Source organism: Bombus pyrosoma, linkage group LG3, assembly GCF_014825855.1.
Source record: "Bombus pyrosoma isolate SC7728 linkage group LG3, ASM1482585v1, whole genome shotgun sequence".
Taxonomy (NCBI): domain Eukaryota; kingdom Metazoa; phylum Arthropoda; class Insecta; order Hymenoptera; family Apidae; genus Bombus; species Bombus pyrosoma.
Window position 1 is genome coordinate 15,408,957 of NC_057772.1, and position 17,927 is coordinate 15,426,883.

The 17,927-nt window shown below is 33.1% G+C and overlaps 1 protein-coding gene and 1 non-coding gene across 20 annotated transcripts in view; one reads left to right on the forward strand and one right to left on the reverse strand.

Moving 5' to 3' along the window:
- The window catches only part of LOC122566294, a 44,739-nt gene extending 28,588 nt beyond the window's left edge, over window positions 1–16,151 (reverse strand). For 7 of the 19 annotated variants that reach the window (XM_043723381.1, XM_043723380.1, XM_043723379.1 and 4 more), the window contains exons 1-4: window positions 15,793–16,151; window positions 14,628–14,905; window positions 514–611; window positions 33–282 (exon numbers count right to left, since the gene is read on the reverse strand). In XM_043723381.1, the coding sequence (XP_043579316.1) occupies window positions 33–231 (199 nt within the window). In that variant the 5' untranslated portion in view covers window positions 232–282; window positions 514–611; window positions 14,628–14,905; window positions 15,793–16,151. Of the gene's footprint in view, window positions 1–32; window positions 283–513; window positions 612–974; window positions 1,131–2,480; window positions 2,732–2,795; window positions 2,995–4,147; window positions 4,976–5,002; window positions 5,024–14,627; window positions 14,906–15,077; window positions 15,362–15,537 lie in introns of those variants that run through there. The other 12 variants (XM_043723369.1, XM_043723366.1, XM_043723372.1 and 9 more) reach the window with 12 other exon arrangements.
- A 1,403-nt stretch (window positions 16,152–17,554) lies between these two features.
- On the forward strand, window positions 17,555–17,627 carry Trnar-ucu. Its single transcript has one exon. It is a non-coding gene; the product is annotated as a tRNA-Arg (tRNA).
- The last annotated feature ends 300 nt before the right edge of the window (window positions 17,628–17,927 follow it).

Consider the following 17,927-nt stretch of genomic DNA (forward strand, 5'->3'; position numbering starts at 1 on the left):
GAAGCAAACGTATTAAATAAAGTAGGACATACCTACAAAACCAGCTCCTTGTAGGAATAGTATGGTGGCCCAAAGGACCATGCCGCCAAAATGGCGGGCCAGATATGGACCGCGTATTCTTTCACGCACGCGTTTTCCACTTCCGCTCTCTCTCAGATATGTACGAGTTTGTGCCTTATATATAACTGCTGGATAATCTGCACATGCACCTCTCTGAAAATTGGTGCTCATCTAGCCTCCTCTACCGTGCTGCATTCTTCTTCTTTCATTCCACCATAACCACTATAAAAAACAATTAATAACGAAAAATAAACATTCGAATATTACGTTACTTATAAAAGGGTGATTTCGTTGTAACATTATTAATTTTACTTTACATTGCTACGATATTTTTCCTACGTTAATCGTTTATAACATTTTATTAATTAAAAGTATTCGATATTCCGTATTTTTCTCATAAAATTTCAAATAAACTTCCAATTAAATTATAGAAATTGCCCGAAATAACAATACCGTTATTGCAGGATGAATTTGAAGGATCTCCAGTCGGAACATTGTACTTGCATCTCTTTATCCAGATAGGGTACGGACAAATTCATCCCAATCGCAATCTGAAACACAGTTTATAGAAACTACATTAATTGATCGTAATATCGTTCTTTTATAGAAAAAGAATAATTATCTTCACACACGTTAGATGTAGTGAAATATTTTTCAAATCAAATTAGATATCGTTGCAATTATCAAAAAGCGATACGCCGTATTACAATTAGATTTGCGTGAACCATTGTAGAAAGAGAAGCTACCGAACTTAAATTTTTACGATATCAAACAAGAGAAACAGCTATTACACATTTCCGAATATAAAACGGATATTAGGGTAAACATGATAAGAATCGATTTGCTTTGGGGCTGCGTATTAGTGACAATTTGCCCGTGAATACGATACAAATCGTTAATAAAGAGGGGCGTACGTAGGTGCTGACCTTTCCGCGTTGCGTGGCACGCGCACAAACACGGTAAGTATGTACTTATGTACCGGTCTGTGCCAGCGAAAATACTGAACGATGCCCCGTCGCGTTGGTACTAGCTAGCCGGCCGCAAGCCTTCGAGCAACAAATGAAGCTTGCGGTTTATATTGGCACGCCTTTATACGCAGTCTCGAGAAACTATGCTTCTAAGCTCTCGCGTACGATGGTATCGTGCTGCTTGCCCGCAACTTAGCATGCTTATCGTTGTCGTTACCAAGTTTCCAAAACATTTTATGACCACTCATATTCCGGCTATTACCGCTTTATTATTACTTTATTGTTCCGCTATTGCTTGTTCCGCTGCGCCATTGTAAGTCGTATATCGTCAGTTTAGCCACATTACGTGTTCCGTAGCATATGTTTTTTAACTTTCCCCCGTTTCTCCCTTTCTTCTTAAAATAATTTTTAGAATCCTTTTGAAAACAATTTCCGATTCAGTAGATCAATACAGACATCGATTGGCGTAAATACATATGCACAGTTTATTTATTATAACAATTATAACAAATTATATTTCACTCGGGCTAGTTAATAATAAATACTTCAATACACAGGGATGAAACAGATTTTGAATAGACGTAATAGAAACGTTTGTATTTCTATCAAAATATTGTATTAATTACATTGCTCTGTTGTGACAAAGAGCTCTCGAATCGATGGCAATGAAACAAATAGTTTTTAGCGGATTTCAGAGAGAATTGTACTATTAATTAACAAGTAAACTGTGTTTTGTGATACGGAAATATTTGAGGGGATTACGATTAAACGAATGAAACATTGTTCCGATCAAAAACAAAGTTCGGATTATAAAAATAGCTACTGAAATCGAGGTGGTCCACGTCAATGAACCTTGCAAGCTGAGTCATCCGTGAAATTAGCTCTGTATAGAAACGTAAAAATATCATTGTTATTGCGTCCGAAAGAATCCCTATCAGGAAGAAAAAGAATTGTTAACTAAAAATTGGCTAATTTTAATAGGCGAATATTTTTGTAACAACATCTCAAAGTTAGAATCTCAAGAATAAAAACTAATTAAAACATTTACTGCAGATGGAATATTTCATTTCTTATGCAGTACTTTTAATTTGTGATGAAATCGTAGTTGAATGAAATATGTCACGCAAATAAAATTCTTAATTTCAAGTACTCGATTATCGGTGGTTTCTTCACGTGCATGGTCACATAGTTACAACGAAAATAGTAACGGGTATTCCGCATTGCGGTAAATCCTGTTCATCTATCTTCAGGATCATATTATACAGATATTTCATAAGAATTAAATGATCTAATTATCGAAAAATTTAGCTATGAATTTTCTTTCCTCAATTTGTCTAAATCATTTTCAAAGTGATTCGAATTTTTTGTTACATATACAATATATTTGTACATATATTCGACACAATTCGGAACGTTTTGAAACCACGAGTAGCAGTATAATTTAAATCGAACCCTATTTCTTCCTTCGAAGTAACAAGGTGGCCGTCTCTACTCGTCGAAGCTTCTGTTATATCGTATAATTTATATGAAAACGGACTTCATGCGTTCAGTTCATATTCATCTTCACTTTTGCTACTTGAGCTAAGTGACGCAGTGGTAGAATGGTTTAGCCTCGTTTGAAGTGCTATTTCTCTTGCTGTTGATCTTAGGCTATTTTCAGAAATATCCCTATTATCGTCAATTGCATTTTATTATTGAGCTGCCTGAAACTTAAATAATATGCATACATTCAAAAACAACACTAAACAACACTTGATATACACGAACCTAATATCGTTAATATTTAATCATTTGTGACGACTAATTCATAGCTTCCTCATTTTCTTTTGATTGGCACTTTCTTTTACACTTCGTATATCGGATGAGGAATTTATATGGGCCTTGTGACCTCTTAGTGATCGCGTTTTCTACATTTATCTCCGGTCTCTGCTTCGTTGAGGAAACGATATTCATCGACCTCTCTCTTTTATCTTATCGAATTCAACCTATCCGGAGTTTTTTCTTCATAAATTTTCATATAAATTTACTTAAGCTCGTAACTATGTAGACGGCGTTTGATCCCTGAACGTTCAAAATATGAATAAAATATTTACGCGCGTTATAAAACATAGTTAATAAGTGTATTACGACTACGAATATTTGTGTATAATATAACATCTTTTTCTCTGTCATATCATTCAGAATGAAAATGCAGGAATAGAGTAGTTTGGAAGTAAGAATACATTGTTGGGGCTGAATGCTGTTTTTTCCGATTGTCTTGGAAGCTCTCCAATTTCACTTTCTACGACAAGTTGTCCAACGCATTTGCACGAAACGCAAAAGGAACATCTCGCTGACATTTCCGTTTCTATTTTTCGCCTATGTTCCCTCTTGTTTTTTAGCTTAAAGCCCAGTGAAAGCCGACGAAACGTTTAGCTAGCTGTAAATGTCTGACTTTCGCTTTCTTCAAAGAATGTGACCATGAGCAAACAGTTGTAGTCACGAAAACTCAAGGCGTACAAGGTGCTTTGTGGTATACTTTCATGGTATCTATACTAGGCCAGGCTACAACTGCTGTATCGCTCAAAATAAGTCGGAATGATGCAACGATTTCTTCATAATTTAAGGGCACAACTTGTATTAGTGTCTACATTGCCTAATGTTTCTTAGAGAGGCGCTACAATTTATCGTTTGCTAAAAAAAACATTGACATTGTTAAGGATATCGACATATTTTTTGTAAATTCTAATATTTCATTGAAATAATGAATACACGTGTATTACGTGTTAAATCTACAGATCCTTGAACGATTTGTTTATTTTCGTAAATTGCTGATAATCATATGAATTATTAAAGAATACGTTACCGAGTGAATTTATAAGAATTTCCTAAAAAGTAAAAAAGCTTATAAGACAACTGTATTTGATGTTTTTAAAGAAAGTTTACGCGATTGCAATGCAAATATTCCAATTGCTAATCAAGTTTTTCAGACAGAAAATCTGTAGCAAGATATACTAAATGAAGTATCTACTTTTCAAAAAGAACGCTTTACTTGAAAAAAAGAAAAAAAAAGAAGTGTATTCTATCACTTTTAACTCTAAAATCAGCTCGTTCCTGTTGTATCGCTAATTTCGACTCACCCCGTACGAGTGTTGGAATCCTGTCACCAAGGTAATGGCACGTGCTACCACTTGTCCATGATTTATCTACAGAACCTCGTTTCATCATTGTGCCTGAAGATTAATTTTCAAGCAGCCCCACTATTCTCATTGAACTCTATAACACTATACTCATTGAACGGATAGGTATCCTTGTTTCAACACTTCTTTGCTTGTCCTGTGTACGAACTACATGTATGTATATATATACAAGTGCACTACAAGCGATGTGTGCAAAATTACAACAGTATTCAAATATATTTTGAAAATATTTTTCTTGTTTCCAAAAAAAAAGAATATGTACATCTATCTAATTTCTTAATTTTGTTCGATACGAAATGGATTAAATTACTTGAATTAAAGATAGTACTCGTTGAATTATGTATCTTGAGAGAGACAGATTATATCAAAGTTACGAAAATGGTTAGATGATAGTTGATTATAATTATAACACCTTTCCAATCGAACTGGAGTTGATAGTATTAATTGAAGTAAACGCAGTGATGTAATAATCAATCTTTCGTGAAATTAATTGTGCGATACTATACGCGTGATACTACGTGTAAACATTGTACAATATTATTGTATTATTTTATCCTTACTAAACCTGCTACACACCGCTCGTTAAGATTGATTTTATGCATACAACGAGCTAATTGTAAATGATAAACCAACATCATTGTTAAATATAGAACAGGTATTTTCACTTTCAAACAAAGTAAAAATTCGGACGCTCACAGTTTACAGCAACCAAAAGACGATACAGTAAAGAGATAAATATAGTAGAACAGAATTGTTATTAGATTCATGTTAACGCCTAGGCGCACCAACACTTACTGGCCGCAGCACCTTCGAATTCCCTTCTGCCTTCTACGCGTACCTTTTTTCACCCGACAGCAAAGAAAGTGCTATTTCTGCTGTGGGGAAAACCACCTCCCCGGGAGATATGCAAGGGAATGGTAATGCTAGCTCGAAGAAGTCGTACGACGTTACAAGAATTGTGTGCTCACATCGTCGAATTTCCGACTGCCGGAAATAGAAGAAATAACTAGGTGAACCGGAAACTGACATGTACAAAATTTATCCGATGTTCACATAGTTCTACGAATTAATGAAGCGCCAATTGATTTCTCTATAATATTCTTTTTACTATGTCTATGATCCTAAAATGTAATTTATCTAATAGCTGTTCGAGTATACATATTAAAAATAAATATTTTGTGTTGATATGTTTAATCAATTAACGATTAGAGAGGTAATAATACTTTCAAACATGCTTTAAAATATCTCTATTGTTTATTTTATATAGATTGTATATGTATATCAGTGTCAGACAGTTCAGAGTATTAATTATTCATATTCGTATCATAGAATAACTTATCTGTATTTCAAGGATAAGAAGTACTTTTTGTTGAAATAAATAAAAGATCAGGCTAAACATGGCTAACCAAGTAGTTTCAGACTGTTTACACTAAAATTCTACATTTTTAATATTAAATTTAAGATTATGCAGGATAAAACAGATGTTTTATAGAAATCAAATACAATTTTTGCGATAAAAAAAGTAATTTACTATGGCGCTGAATATCTTCGAAACTTCGTAAAATTGGAACGTCTAGATGGAAGAATAAACAGCGATGAAAAAAGATTTAACGAATCCTTAAAATTTCATTTTATAATCACAGTGCTAAGAGATAGAATTGAATAACGTTAATTAACTGTCGTGTTAACGCAACGTTGGTTCTTAATGGGCTAAAGATTAAAAAAATCATCATCGCTTTCTAGAAAATTTTCGTAAAATTAATTCAAAGAAAGAGAAAAAGAGAAAATGAGAAAAGGAAAGCGTATCGAATACAATACATGTACAATACAGTATCGATTACTTATTTCCACTAGTATCTACTATCATTATTTCCCTAAGGATTCAAAAAGTTGTTCCTTTGATGTTTACAGGATTCCAGGAAGAATACAGGAGTTATCGAGCTCTAGAGCAATTCGATTGTGCGAAGAACATAAATACCTTCTTGGAGATTATCTTATCCATTGAGACTACGAAGAGATTTTGACAAAATACATAAAACGACCTAAAATCAAGATATTTTGAATCAACTGACGTAAGCATAGGATAATGAAAACAATAGCTGAAAATAGATGGCTTAGTAATTATCAAGATCAAGCTTTTCAATTCACTTTGACGTTGCATACGCGAGCAATGTAATTATGCTGATGTATGTAATAATATTAGCATAATTGACCTTAACTTGGCTAGTCGCATAAACAACTGTACCTAAATTTAAATCCACGTTCGCTGCTGGAGATTGAATTAATTATGGCGGAGATTAATAAAAGATGAAAATGAAATATAAATTCAGACGTATATTAGCAAGAAAAAATATTATATTGAAAAATACAGAAAATAAGGCATCTACCTTTTCACCTGTAGATTACATTTTTAATTAAAAACTTTAATAAATCCTTGTTAATTACAGGATGAAACAATCGCGTTTTACAAAAATGTTTCAACACTTAAAATGTATATTTCATTAAATAAGCAATATATCGTTGGAACGTGCTTTTTCTTATCTTCATGAAGTTATGGTATTGTAAATACCTAAAACTTTTTACTCCTTATGTAAAAACTAATCGGTACTATAATCTGAAAAATTTCTATGACCATTACGAAGCCTTGTAATCAATTCGAGAAGATGCATTTGGTACTCGTTCAGAACCCGTTAATTTTGTCCCCTCTAGTTTTAGCGATAAACACAAATTTTATTGACTTGAAAAATGTCTTTATCAACTGAAAATAAAACGACAAATAAAAGTGTAACAAGGGTCATACACAAAAGCCACATAAAAACTACCTTGTTTGTGCTGTAGATGTGGGTACACAGATTATGGCGCCATTTAAAGCACCCAGTACATTTAATCCATTTTTCATCCCTTTACGTCGCTCGACAACTGCTTGTTATACCTACAAAGCACAGGTCGCATTCTATTCGTCTCAGAGGTGAAATTCAGATCAGCGGAGGAAAAGTAAATTAGCCTCAAAGTCATTTTTCAATAAAATCGCTTTAGTAGCAATATTCTTTAATAATATGTCTTAATTAAGAATAAATATTCTTTTCATTCATTATTCCCTTTATTTCGTCCTTCAATCGTGGCACAATATCTCATGGAACTAAAAACTTTTCTTGCTGAGCTATTGATCCATTCACAATATTCATAGGTAGTTAATGATGGTGGACGCTTTGAACAATAAATTTTCACGTTTCTTTTGTATTACGGAAGAGAAATTTCTTTTTACTTTCGAGTTATTAAATTTCTGTTAACTATCTTGTACATACAAATAACCTTTGTATTTTTACGAAGAAAAAGGCACAGAAATTAATATCATATAAATAAATATCGTGAGAATTTCCTTCCACGGCATTTATAGAAAACAAACCCATACAAAGTTTGCTCCTCTTCCGCACATTTATTAACTAAAACTACGAGACGTGAGGAAGAGAAGTTGTAGTAATTTGAGAAATAAAAGGACGATCATTTTGTTGCGAGCTCGACTTAGTCCGGATTTCGGGGAAGAGGGAAAAATAAATGATAATTGAGAGGTGACGATAGAGATGGTAATAACGTTAGGAAGGAAACGTTTTTTGCTACCTATGGATTTTTGTGAAAGATGTGAAAGAAGTCTATGGTTGTGACTAGAATCTGCGTCAAGGAAAGCACCTGTCTCTAGGGAGGAGTTGAAATGGTTAGAAGAAGAAAGGGGGAGATAGAACGGGAAGCTAGTACGAGATCGAGCTTCGGTTGAATCTGTGGAAGTCGTAAAATATAAGAGTGTCGTCGTCTTTAATCCGTGCAGAAGTCGTTTGCGGCTTGTATTTTCGTTCTTTCCGCTTGAAAATATCGATAAGATTGACTTTTTCCTGGAAAAGGATCCCATATCGGTCGAAGTTTAAGATCACTTGCTAAATTCTACGAAAATTGGATATTACGTTAAATTTTGTACTGGCGCTAATAAATTCTTTTGTATAGGTGACAATAATTTATCAATTAATAATATTATAAACATTTCTTTTAGAAGTTTAAAATTTTTCGTCAAATAGTGTAATTGAATAATTTAAGAAATGCGTATTAAGAGGGTAAAATATCATAAAAGAGAATTCTTGGCACGATAAAATGTCAATTGAAAAAACCAGAGATAGGAAAATATAAGTTTTCATTAAAAGATTTCCTTTCCAATATTATTTTTATAACAATATTAAAACGATTAATTATTGGATACTCGACGTAAAAGAGGTGAATGAATTACGAATATGTTTCCACAATACGGATTATCGCTTGTTCAAGTGGTCAATGATATTGATTGGAGTAAGAAAATGAGCGCAAGCACCGTAGTCACTAATGTGCCGCACTGGTACGTACGTACTTACATATGTAGTATTGAAAGTACACGGCTTCGCGTACCCCTAAGCGATTACGTTGGATAACGTGTGCCACGCGACAACTAGGCCGATGCTACGTCAGATTGGCATTAAAATGTTCCGAGTAAACTAGAAACGAGACTGCAACGATTTCTATTCCATCAAACTATCAAACCATCAAACCGTTCTATATATAATTGCCACTTCTAAATATATTACCCTTTGATATTTCGTGATATATTATATTACAAATTACGGTGAAATATATTAAAAGGATCGAGCAATCGATTATTCGATTATTATTACAGGTATATATGAAGCGGTTTCTAGGGTAAATATTGAAATCTCTGGCAAATCACGAGACAAAGCAATTTTATAATTAAACAAAGTACTAATTCTGTGATTAATCCAATTCAGTTTCATTTAATATGTACAGGACTTTCATTTAAATTGGATTGCTAAGTATAAGAAAGATTAAAGAGGGTTTTAAGGGGAAAGAAATTATATTACAACGACATGGAGATTCAAATTAGATACGTAACAAATTTTCTTTTTCGAAGTGATTAACTTCGATCTCTGATTTTATCGAATATTTATTGATTTTAGTATCTAAATCTATGCACTTGAATCCATCACGGACTCAATCAATTGTCTAAATCTGTACACCTGCACGCCTAACAGGTTTAGATATAAAATTTAATAGTCTACTATCCGAATATATAGATTTAGATTCCTCAAACATTAAGCTATCAACATGAGCTTTATAAAGTATTTATCTTTATTATTAGTTTCTATGATAGTGGATTAATCATGGAAATTATTTCAAATGGTACTTTTGCGAGAGTAAAATTGATTGGATTTCGCAACGCTATCGGATTTCTGTAAGATTTAACTTACTTTTTGAAGCTTATAAAAATCCAATCTCGATTTCAGATTGATTTTCTGACGCGATATTTTTATCTGGAATGCTTTGATACAGAAGAAAAGAAAGAGAACTATGTGTATCTCGCACAGCTTCATGTCGCAGGGCACAAAAATGTTTAACCGTGCTATTCTCCTCGAGTTTATATGCCTCGAAAAATTCAAGAGGAATGCTCTTTCATTGGATTATAGGTCAAAAGCAAGATTGGCAAATATCTTCAATAATAATATTTTAAACGAGGTTATTGAAAGTAGTTAATGACAATAACGGTAAGAGGTATAATACTTGAAATGAAATTGGAAGCTATTTTCTATAATTATTCACTTGGTACAAATGAGAAAAGTAAGAAAAGTGGATAAACAGAAATCTGCTTGATCTAATTGCAAGAGACAAGTGAAAGCCAAGTTGAAAGAAGATAGTCACTTTGTTGTTTCGAAGCGATAAGGGTAGATTACAATATTGGTTTTCCAACAATAGAAAAACCAATACAAATACATAAAATACATCCTTATGTACTTGAACACACGACAACCTTCATTTACTATAGAGTGTAATCAATGATGCACGAAAAGTATCGAATACAAGCCTAATAAGAATTACTGTGTACGATATATTTGAGTTAGCGAAGAAAACTAAAATTGAATATTCTGTTCTTATACTCCTTATTATTCAGATAAATATAACCCCTATCGTATAATACGCTGCATACGAGACTTTGCACGCTATTCAAAGAGACATTCAAAGAGGTGTTTGAGACCTGTACGTATGTGAGTAGGCTTTGAAATGTTGGAAAGACAAAGGCTGCTTCATTTAAAAATGGCACACAAAAACGTTCCTACATCATTTTGCGCATGAACATTCTTTTCACTCTAGATTCACTGTTTATGATTGTCAGCGATAAACTAAAAAAATATTAAAAGCATGGTAAATTTTCATTCACTAATATAGCTTTATTCTATACTTAATCGATAAAGTCGCATGTAACAAAGATAGTAATGAGATCGAGTGACCCTCGAAATTTTATGACAAGAAAAAGAATTGCATGACAGAGCCCTCTTACACAATGAATATTATTAGCGAAATATAGATTACAAGTTACTAGTGCTAATTCATTGTTTCATGTAACAGTAACAAGTTTAATAATAAAAGAAATCTTATATTAGATTTTGAAGTACAACCCAGCTGATAATATCTTTCACAGCAAAATTATAAAAAATTGTAAAATTATAAGAATATTTTGTATTTTTCTACAGAAATCTGTCAAAGTATTTACATATAACCTACAACTTGTCACTTGGTAATTCACTAATATTATTAATTATAAATTATTGTGTAAGAAGATGATTTGTGTGCGATTAAATATGGTATTATTATGTACCTTTTTATACAAGTCTTATAAACAATTCCTTCTGAACTCGTTCATTATCCTCGATTTTTAAGAAAGTCATTTCCTTTCACAAGTCAGACAGGATCACTTGTTCATTCTTATATTGAGTTTGTAATAAATATATCCATGTTTAAAATTCAAGTATTTATTTCTTTGAACGTAATATGAGAAGCAATTATTCTGCTGGAAACACTTCACACAACACTTTCCTAGAATTCACGGCTTTGTGTTTAAATGGTTTGAATATACTCGATCTGCCGTCAGGCAAAACATCTCCACCAATACGAAACTTAAGAACATAACGATGTCGTGGAATACCATTCGATTGTCGAAAATTGAAGAGATATGTCAACTCGTTTCAGATATCGTAACCTATATATTAACTGCGTAACGTGTCCACTACTTTTTTCTCTATATAATATTAGATATTAGGTTCGTTTGATTACTAATTTACTTGTCAATTTATAAATATTATTACACTAATGTTAAATAGTCTTTCTTTAAGCTTTTTTGTTCTTTTCTCTTCGATCGTGTATTCAGCTATTAGACTTGTTGATAGTCTGTAAGTAAGTACACAGTATTAGTTGCTTTTGATACGGATTTTGAATTCGATTATTGTTTCATCTGAATATAATTGGTAGTAAATTATATCTTATTTTATACATTTCATATATGTATATTATCTCATACAGTTGTTTTAAATTCCTGGTTTATTACTTTCATATATTCGAAAATATGTTTTGACAAAGGAATCACTGCAGACCATTTTCGTTAATATGTAATTTGGAATCAATTATTATATTACATTGTGTTTTTCCATTGAAATTCTTTTTTTAATACACTTCTGAATTCTCAATAATAGAATAACTTTTCTACTTCAAAGTAAAATGAGGAAATGCAAACTGAAATATTAATAGCTCGTTAGATAAAAGATGGGTAGACTAATTATTTTTAGTTTAGGATTTTCAGATCTAACACTTTGTACGTCCATTAGCAGCTTTCCGATCACGTGCCTAGGTGCTACATAGGTAAAAGAAAGACAATGGGCACGATGACCGTAGTTCATAAGTTTATAATAATACCTCAGCTGTAACTATGCGTTACTGTATCGTATACGATGTATTTTCCACATTGTGTATATGTGGATAGATTGTGAAATTGCGTCACGTCATTTCGTCCCTTGTTCTATCTAAATATCATTATTTCTTTACAAGACATATACAGTCTTCCAATTATAAAATTATTTCTAATTAAAATTGAGATTATACACATTTTTATTGCGCATTGGTTTTACGCGATAGTCGCTAGTCATCGCCAGTTGATTTTGGAAAAATGGCACGTAAATTAGAGTGTGAAAGCAGTGTGCAAAACTCGGGTATTGGAGGCATCCCAGCACATTCTCTCTCGTGTAGGCTCCAGTACCCGGCTGATATGTGTGATCCTCGTGTATTGTGCGTGTGTTGGTGTATTTGCTTTTTGCCAATTCTTAAATATAGGGTTAGATAGATAGATAGCATATTCTCTGATGTGCGTGTTAGTTATAAGTAGGTATAACAGGACAGATTAATATAGTCTCTGATCGGGTAAGCGCATTTTCGTATAATCAATCAATCAACCTCTGAAATTATTATTTTAAAAATAGATGATGAAATTGGCACAAATGGGGAATGATAATCGTCTAGTTTCGTCTATCGATTTTTCAAATTTGACGATTTTATCATGCTATCGCGATCGTAATCGCGAAATAGGTCTCGAAACGCTCGTATATTGCTCGAGGTTCTGTATATACATGTTCGCATGTATGACCAACGATCGCTATAATCGTTGTTCGTATATTTGGGCATTTGGGTTTCATGATTTATCATTAAAAGTAATTTTTTGTTTGCGATCTCGAGCCTAGATTTAAGTTTCAGCATCGTACCCGAAGAAAAAAGAATCCTTATAAGCTCGAGAGATTCTATGGCAATTTGCCATAGAAGAGGGCAACTACTAATGGCTTTCCATCCAGAGGATGAAGAGTCATTATTGTTATTACTTCGTCACTATCCTCGCTTTTAGAATTTTAGTTGTAGTAGTAGTATTTATAGTGGTAGTAGTGGTCTATTTCTTGGCCAACGTAGATGTTGGTTCACCTTCATATTGGGCAAATTGCGCTTTTTTTGTACTGCCAGTAATTAATTAATTTCAGTTTCAATTAGAGTTACGATGGAGTGATCGTGGTTGGCTTCAATGTCGCTAATTATAAAATATCGCGATCGTATTTAATATGTTTTATTATGAATTGTTAGAATTCCTAATGTTTTATTTTACCAAAGGCTAAATTAGAAAAACTGTGACTTTTAATTAATTTTATACTGTTGCATTTTTATGGCTATTGCAAATATTTTTCCATCTAATAATGCAGGAAATATTTCTTTCTTTATTTCTACAATAACTATTGTTGAGCAATAGTTTCCGTTTATGATTACTACTTGGTTCAAAAAGTTTCAGTTTCTAGATTAATAATACTTTCAAAGTTGCTGCATTTTATTTTTCTTAAAGAATAACACACAAACAAAAATGCAATTTCTCGGATCATTTATTTTGATGAATATAAACTTAATAAAACAGCTTTGAAACTACAAGGATACCAAGTCTTCGTAACTCTGAAATCATCAAACTTTTACAATCACAAGAGAAGTACGTATCGATTAAAGTGGTCCTTCAATTTGATTAAAAATTTTCAATTTTAAGTTATACTATTGATATTTATCTTGAAACAATATTTGTTATATAGATGAAATCCTTAATGAAATGCAATGTTGTTTAATTCCTTCACACGTCTCATAATTTTGTCACGGAATGTTGTCTCCTGTGTAGTTGACAAAAATCGATTGGCTATTTTAGTCTAGTGGGGATCGCAAATGAAAATACACTGTTTTATGTCCAAATTACGTAAACAACGCGCGACGCATGTGTCGTTCACGCGGGATGATTCATGATTGCTATCTGCAAGCTTAAATATCTTTCCCGAAATCATAATAAAGTCATAACTTTTCTCATTCCAATAATAACAGTTGTAAATCTTTTATTCCAGCAATAAAGTTTGATGTCGAAAATATTTGAGAGAAATATCACGAATGACTTTGCAGTCGTGTATCGGCTATAATTATAGGTAGTATGCTTTTATACATTTGTTTATATTGCAATCAGTTTTAATGAAAAAAGTGCAAAATTCATACAGGTTTAGACATTAACTATCCTCTATGAAATAACGGTCGATAATTTTTTATTCCAAACATCATCCACTGAAACAAAAAGTTTGAAAGACACGTAATATTCTTGCTCTTTTATGCCTGTTTAATTACACATAAATACTTTTTGTCGATAATCGTAGAACTTAATTTAATCTCAAACTGCAATTTTCAACTTTACACGATCTCCTTCGCATAAAAATCTGCTTAATACTTTTATATTCTCCTTTTCACAATCAGTTCAATGGAAGTAACTTTATTGTCCATATCCATAGAAATATACATGTATGTATATATTTCTATATTTATTCTAAAATATATGGATCGGTGCATTAATAAAATGAAAAAATCAAGTATCGTTTGTGTAATTTATGAAAACTTGATTTCATGTCAAGGTATCTCGACTTTCATCTAAAACATTCAAGACAAAGGAGATGTAAGCTAACAATAAGCATGAATAGAAGAAGTTCTTCCTTTATTTAAGAAAACTTACCGGTGACGAATCGTAATTGATGAAGACAAATTCCTCTTCTTGTGGAATGTTTCTTCTGGAGATTCGAAACAACGATAGGAGTCCGGAGAAATGAAAACTGATGTGCTAGTAAGAATAGTATGGATTTTCTATTGAATCGTCCTTCCAAGTATATGATTTTTCTATCATTAGAAACTGTTTCGTATAACTTGTTTTATAACGGTGCGATGGTATGTATCAGTTTTCAACAGAGACAGTGATAAATCTGAGCCGTCGAAGTTTTCAAGTTCTAACAAGCACTAGAATTAAACGAAATTTTGATAAATACTTCGATAGAGATAAATAGAGACAACGATAGTACAATATAGCGCAAAAAAGAAATCTATAGTGATATAACTAAAGAAACCGAAAACAAAAAACGAAATACAAAATAGGAGGTCTCTTTTTATATTCAGACGTGTATGTATCTACCTTTTCACCGTTCGAAATAAGTAAAAACGCTTTGCCATTGATGCATCTAAAATTCTTTATTGCCTGAATGCACATTCGCTCGCATTTAAATAAAACCAATCATTTGCGTAAAACATTTTCACGGAAATCAAAGAAATCTTTTCATCTGGATATGTCAAAATATTGCTGCAGAAACGATAATGAGACGTTTCAACGATTATCGAAATTTTCTGTGATGAAAATCGCAGCTGATCTTTGCAAATTCACGCATTCATAATTTGACGCGCTTCCGAAGCACAAGCAATCTGCAATCAACGTTTATTGTTAAACGAAGCAATTGCGCGGCAATCGAAATGCATAAAATTTGACGTTCGACTCGAACGAAAACAAAGAAGTTGGAGAAACAATAAGTAAAAAGCAAAAGAGAGAAAAATCGAACTGTATCCTTCGATACAGTGCATCATCAAGTATTTCAACGTACGTACGTGACAATGTTACGGATCGTACGCAATGGTGAAATGTAATCGCGCAATGTCACTGCGAGAAGAAGCTAAAGGTCAGTTTTCACGGCGAAGGGAAATTAATCGGTCACTTATAGATAGTTAGAGTCATGTAAAGATGATAAGCACCAAGAATAGCGTGAATTCCGGAGCACACTTCTTTAATAACATTTTTTATATCAAATGCGATAAAGTATCTCACGAGATCGAGGGTTTGTGTCGAAATTATAACTTACGTCGCAAACGTCTCTTCTCCGAATACGGAACTTATATACGAAACAACTGCCGATTTACGAGTGACACAATACAGATAACCGCGAATCAGAAAAAACACACGAAATCGCATAGAAACGGACGAACATCCAATTCACGGAACAAGTTGCATAGCTACCATGGATGGCGAAAAGAACTCGACTACCGGTTTTGGATTCGGCGAACAGAATTCTTGACGGTTCGAGGCTAAAGACGGTGTGACAGACTCGATGACACTTTCCGAAAGATAGAAAAGTATACGCGAAGAACCTCGGACGGAATGTAATGGTACGCGCGCGTAACGCCTGCTACGGAGGATGCGGTACCACTGAACGCTAAGGGGTTGCCGCTTCATAGGCGTCCCCGACTCGCTAGGGGCTGCTAACCGTGAGGCCAGCCAGGGTTGTCGGTAGTAGTGGTGGTGTGGTACTAACGTCGGTGGTGGTGGAAACGAGTATCGAAGAATCACACTGCACGGAGCCACCTGCCGATGCGTAACATGTACCAAAGTTTCGCTTGTCGAATCATTATCTGTTTACAGACAAAATATTGCCGTGGAAAATTGCTTGGAAAATACCGATTATTTTGTTGTAAAAGAGATGATCCACACTAATATATTGAATGTCAGATGTTGTTTTTTTGTTTTTGGCACAGGATTAGTGTCTATATTATAAGATTTATCAACATATGTGATATTGTATCGATGTTCTTGTACTTTTAACGATCAACCCTTTGATGGTGTAGTTAGATGACGAAGAATTCAGAATGAACGATTTAGAAAATAAGTGTTTATTTGTCGTCAATGTCATTTGATGTTAAATACAAAGTATTTTTAATTCTCAATCTGACAATTTTCAGTTCTCATTCTCTTGCGTCGTTATTTTTAAAATTCATTGCTTCGTTCTCGCGATTCATAAATCGCAAGCGTACGTGCGATGATCAAATCGCACAAGTGCAAACAGTTTCCGCTGTTTCCCAATTTTCCATTCCTTCTATTTTCTCCGGTTCTGTTTTTATCTTTCTCAACTTTTGTCTTTCCTTTTCTAATACTATTTCACGTCTGGAATTGTTCCATTGCGAATCAGTAATTGCATCGGCACTGGAATCTTCGATTCTCCTGAATCTACGCCAGACTATTCCTTGATTTTTCTACTACGTCACTCCGTTTGTTACATGTACTTAGTTCATTACTACTGATCATTATACAATTACGATATGTTTAGAAGTTAGACGTTATTAAAGATGGTGAACACGTTAAATGTTTCACTTTGTCTATTGTGTTTACGTGATAACAAATAATATATTAAAATATCAATCGATTGGATTAACCTTATCCAGATTAGATTAACACTCGCTGATTAGATTAAACTCTTATAACATCAAGTACATTTGTGTATAAAATGTTACATCAAAGTGTTTCTTTTCATCAAAATGTGCAACGTTCAGGGGTGAATTTCAAAGGCTAAAAACGAACAATTATAAAAATAATTATTGATAATTGTCCATTCCCTTTGCCAACAATATATGTTTAGTAAATAGTTATTTATAAGTTTCCAAATAGTTTTCCGCTTTTCTTGAAAACTTATTTAAGTTATGTCACTTTTGAAATATATGCGCGACATATTTAGCCATATGCATATTTATATTTTAGTCACGCGTACTTTTATATTTCTAAATTTTAGTAAATATATTTTAAAAAATGGTTTTTATATTGACATTTTGTATAAATCGTTAGCCAGCATCAAAGTCCCTTTGGCGCAGAGGATAGCGCGTTGGACTTCTAATCCAAAGGTCGCGGGTTCGATCCCCGCAAGGGATGATGTGTTTTGCATTCAGTAATAGAAAATTATCTTTCTGAATTGCTAGACACACTATATGTTTTTGAAAATGTCATCGTAAACAGTTTTAACTTACCCGTTGTAACTACATTCGTTCGTACAGCAGGTAGTAAATTTTATTTTATGTCTCAATCGATAAAATTATTTTTTAAAGAAACTTTTAGCATAAAATTGGAATAAAAATTCACGCGTATTAATAACGATTCGCTTATATTCTCCTCAAACTTCAGACGTTTTCCAACAATTTATGCTTTTCTCCCCCGAAAAGGGGATAGATTATA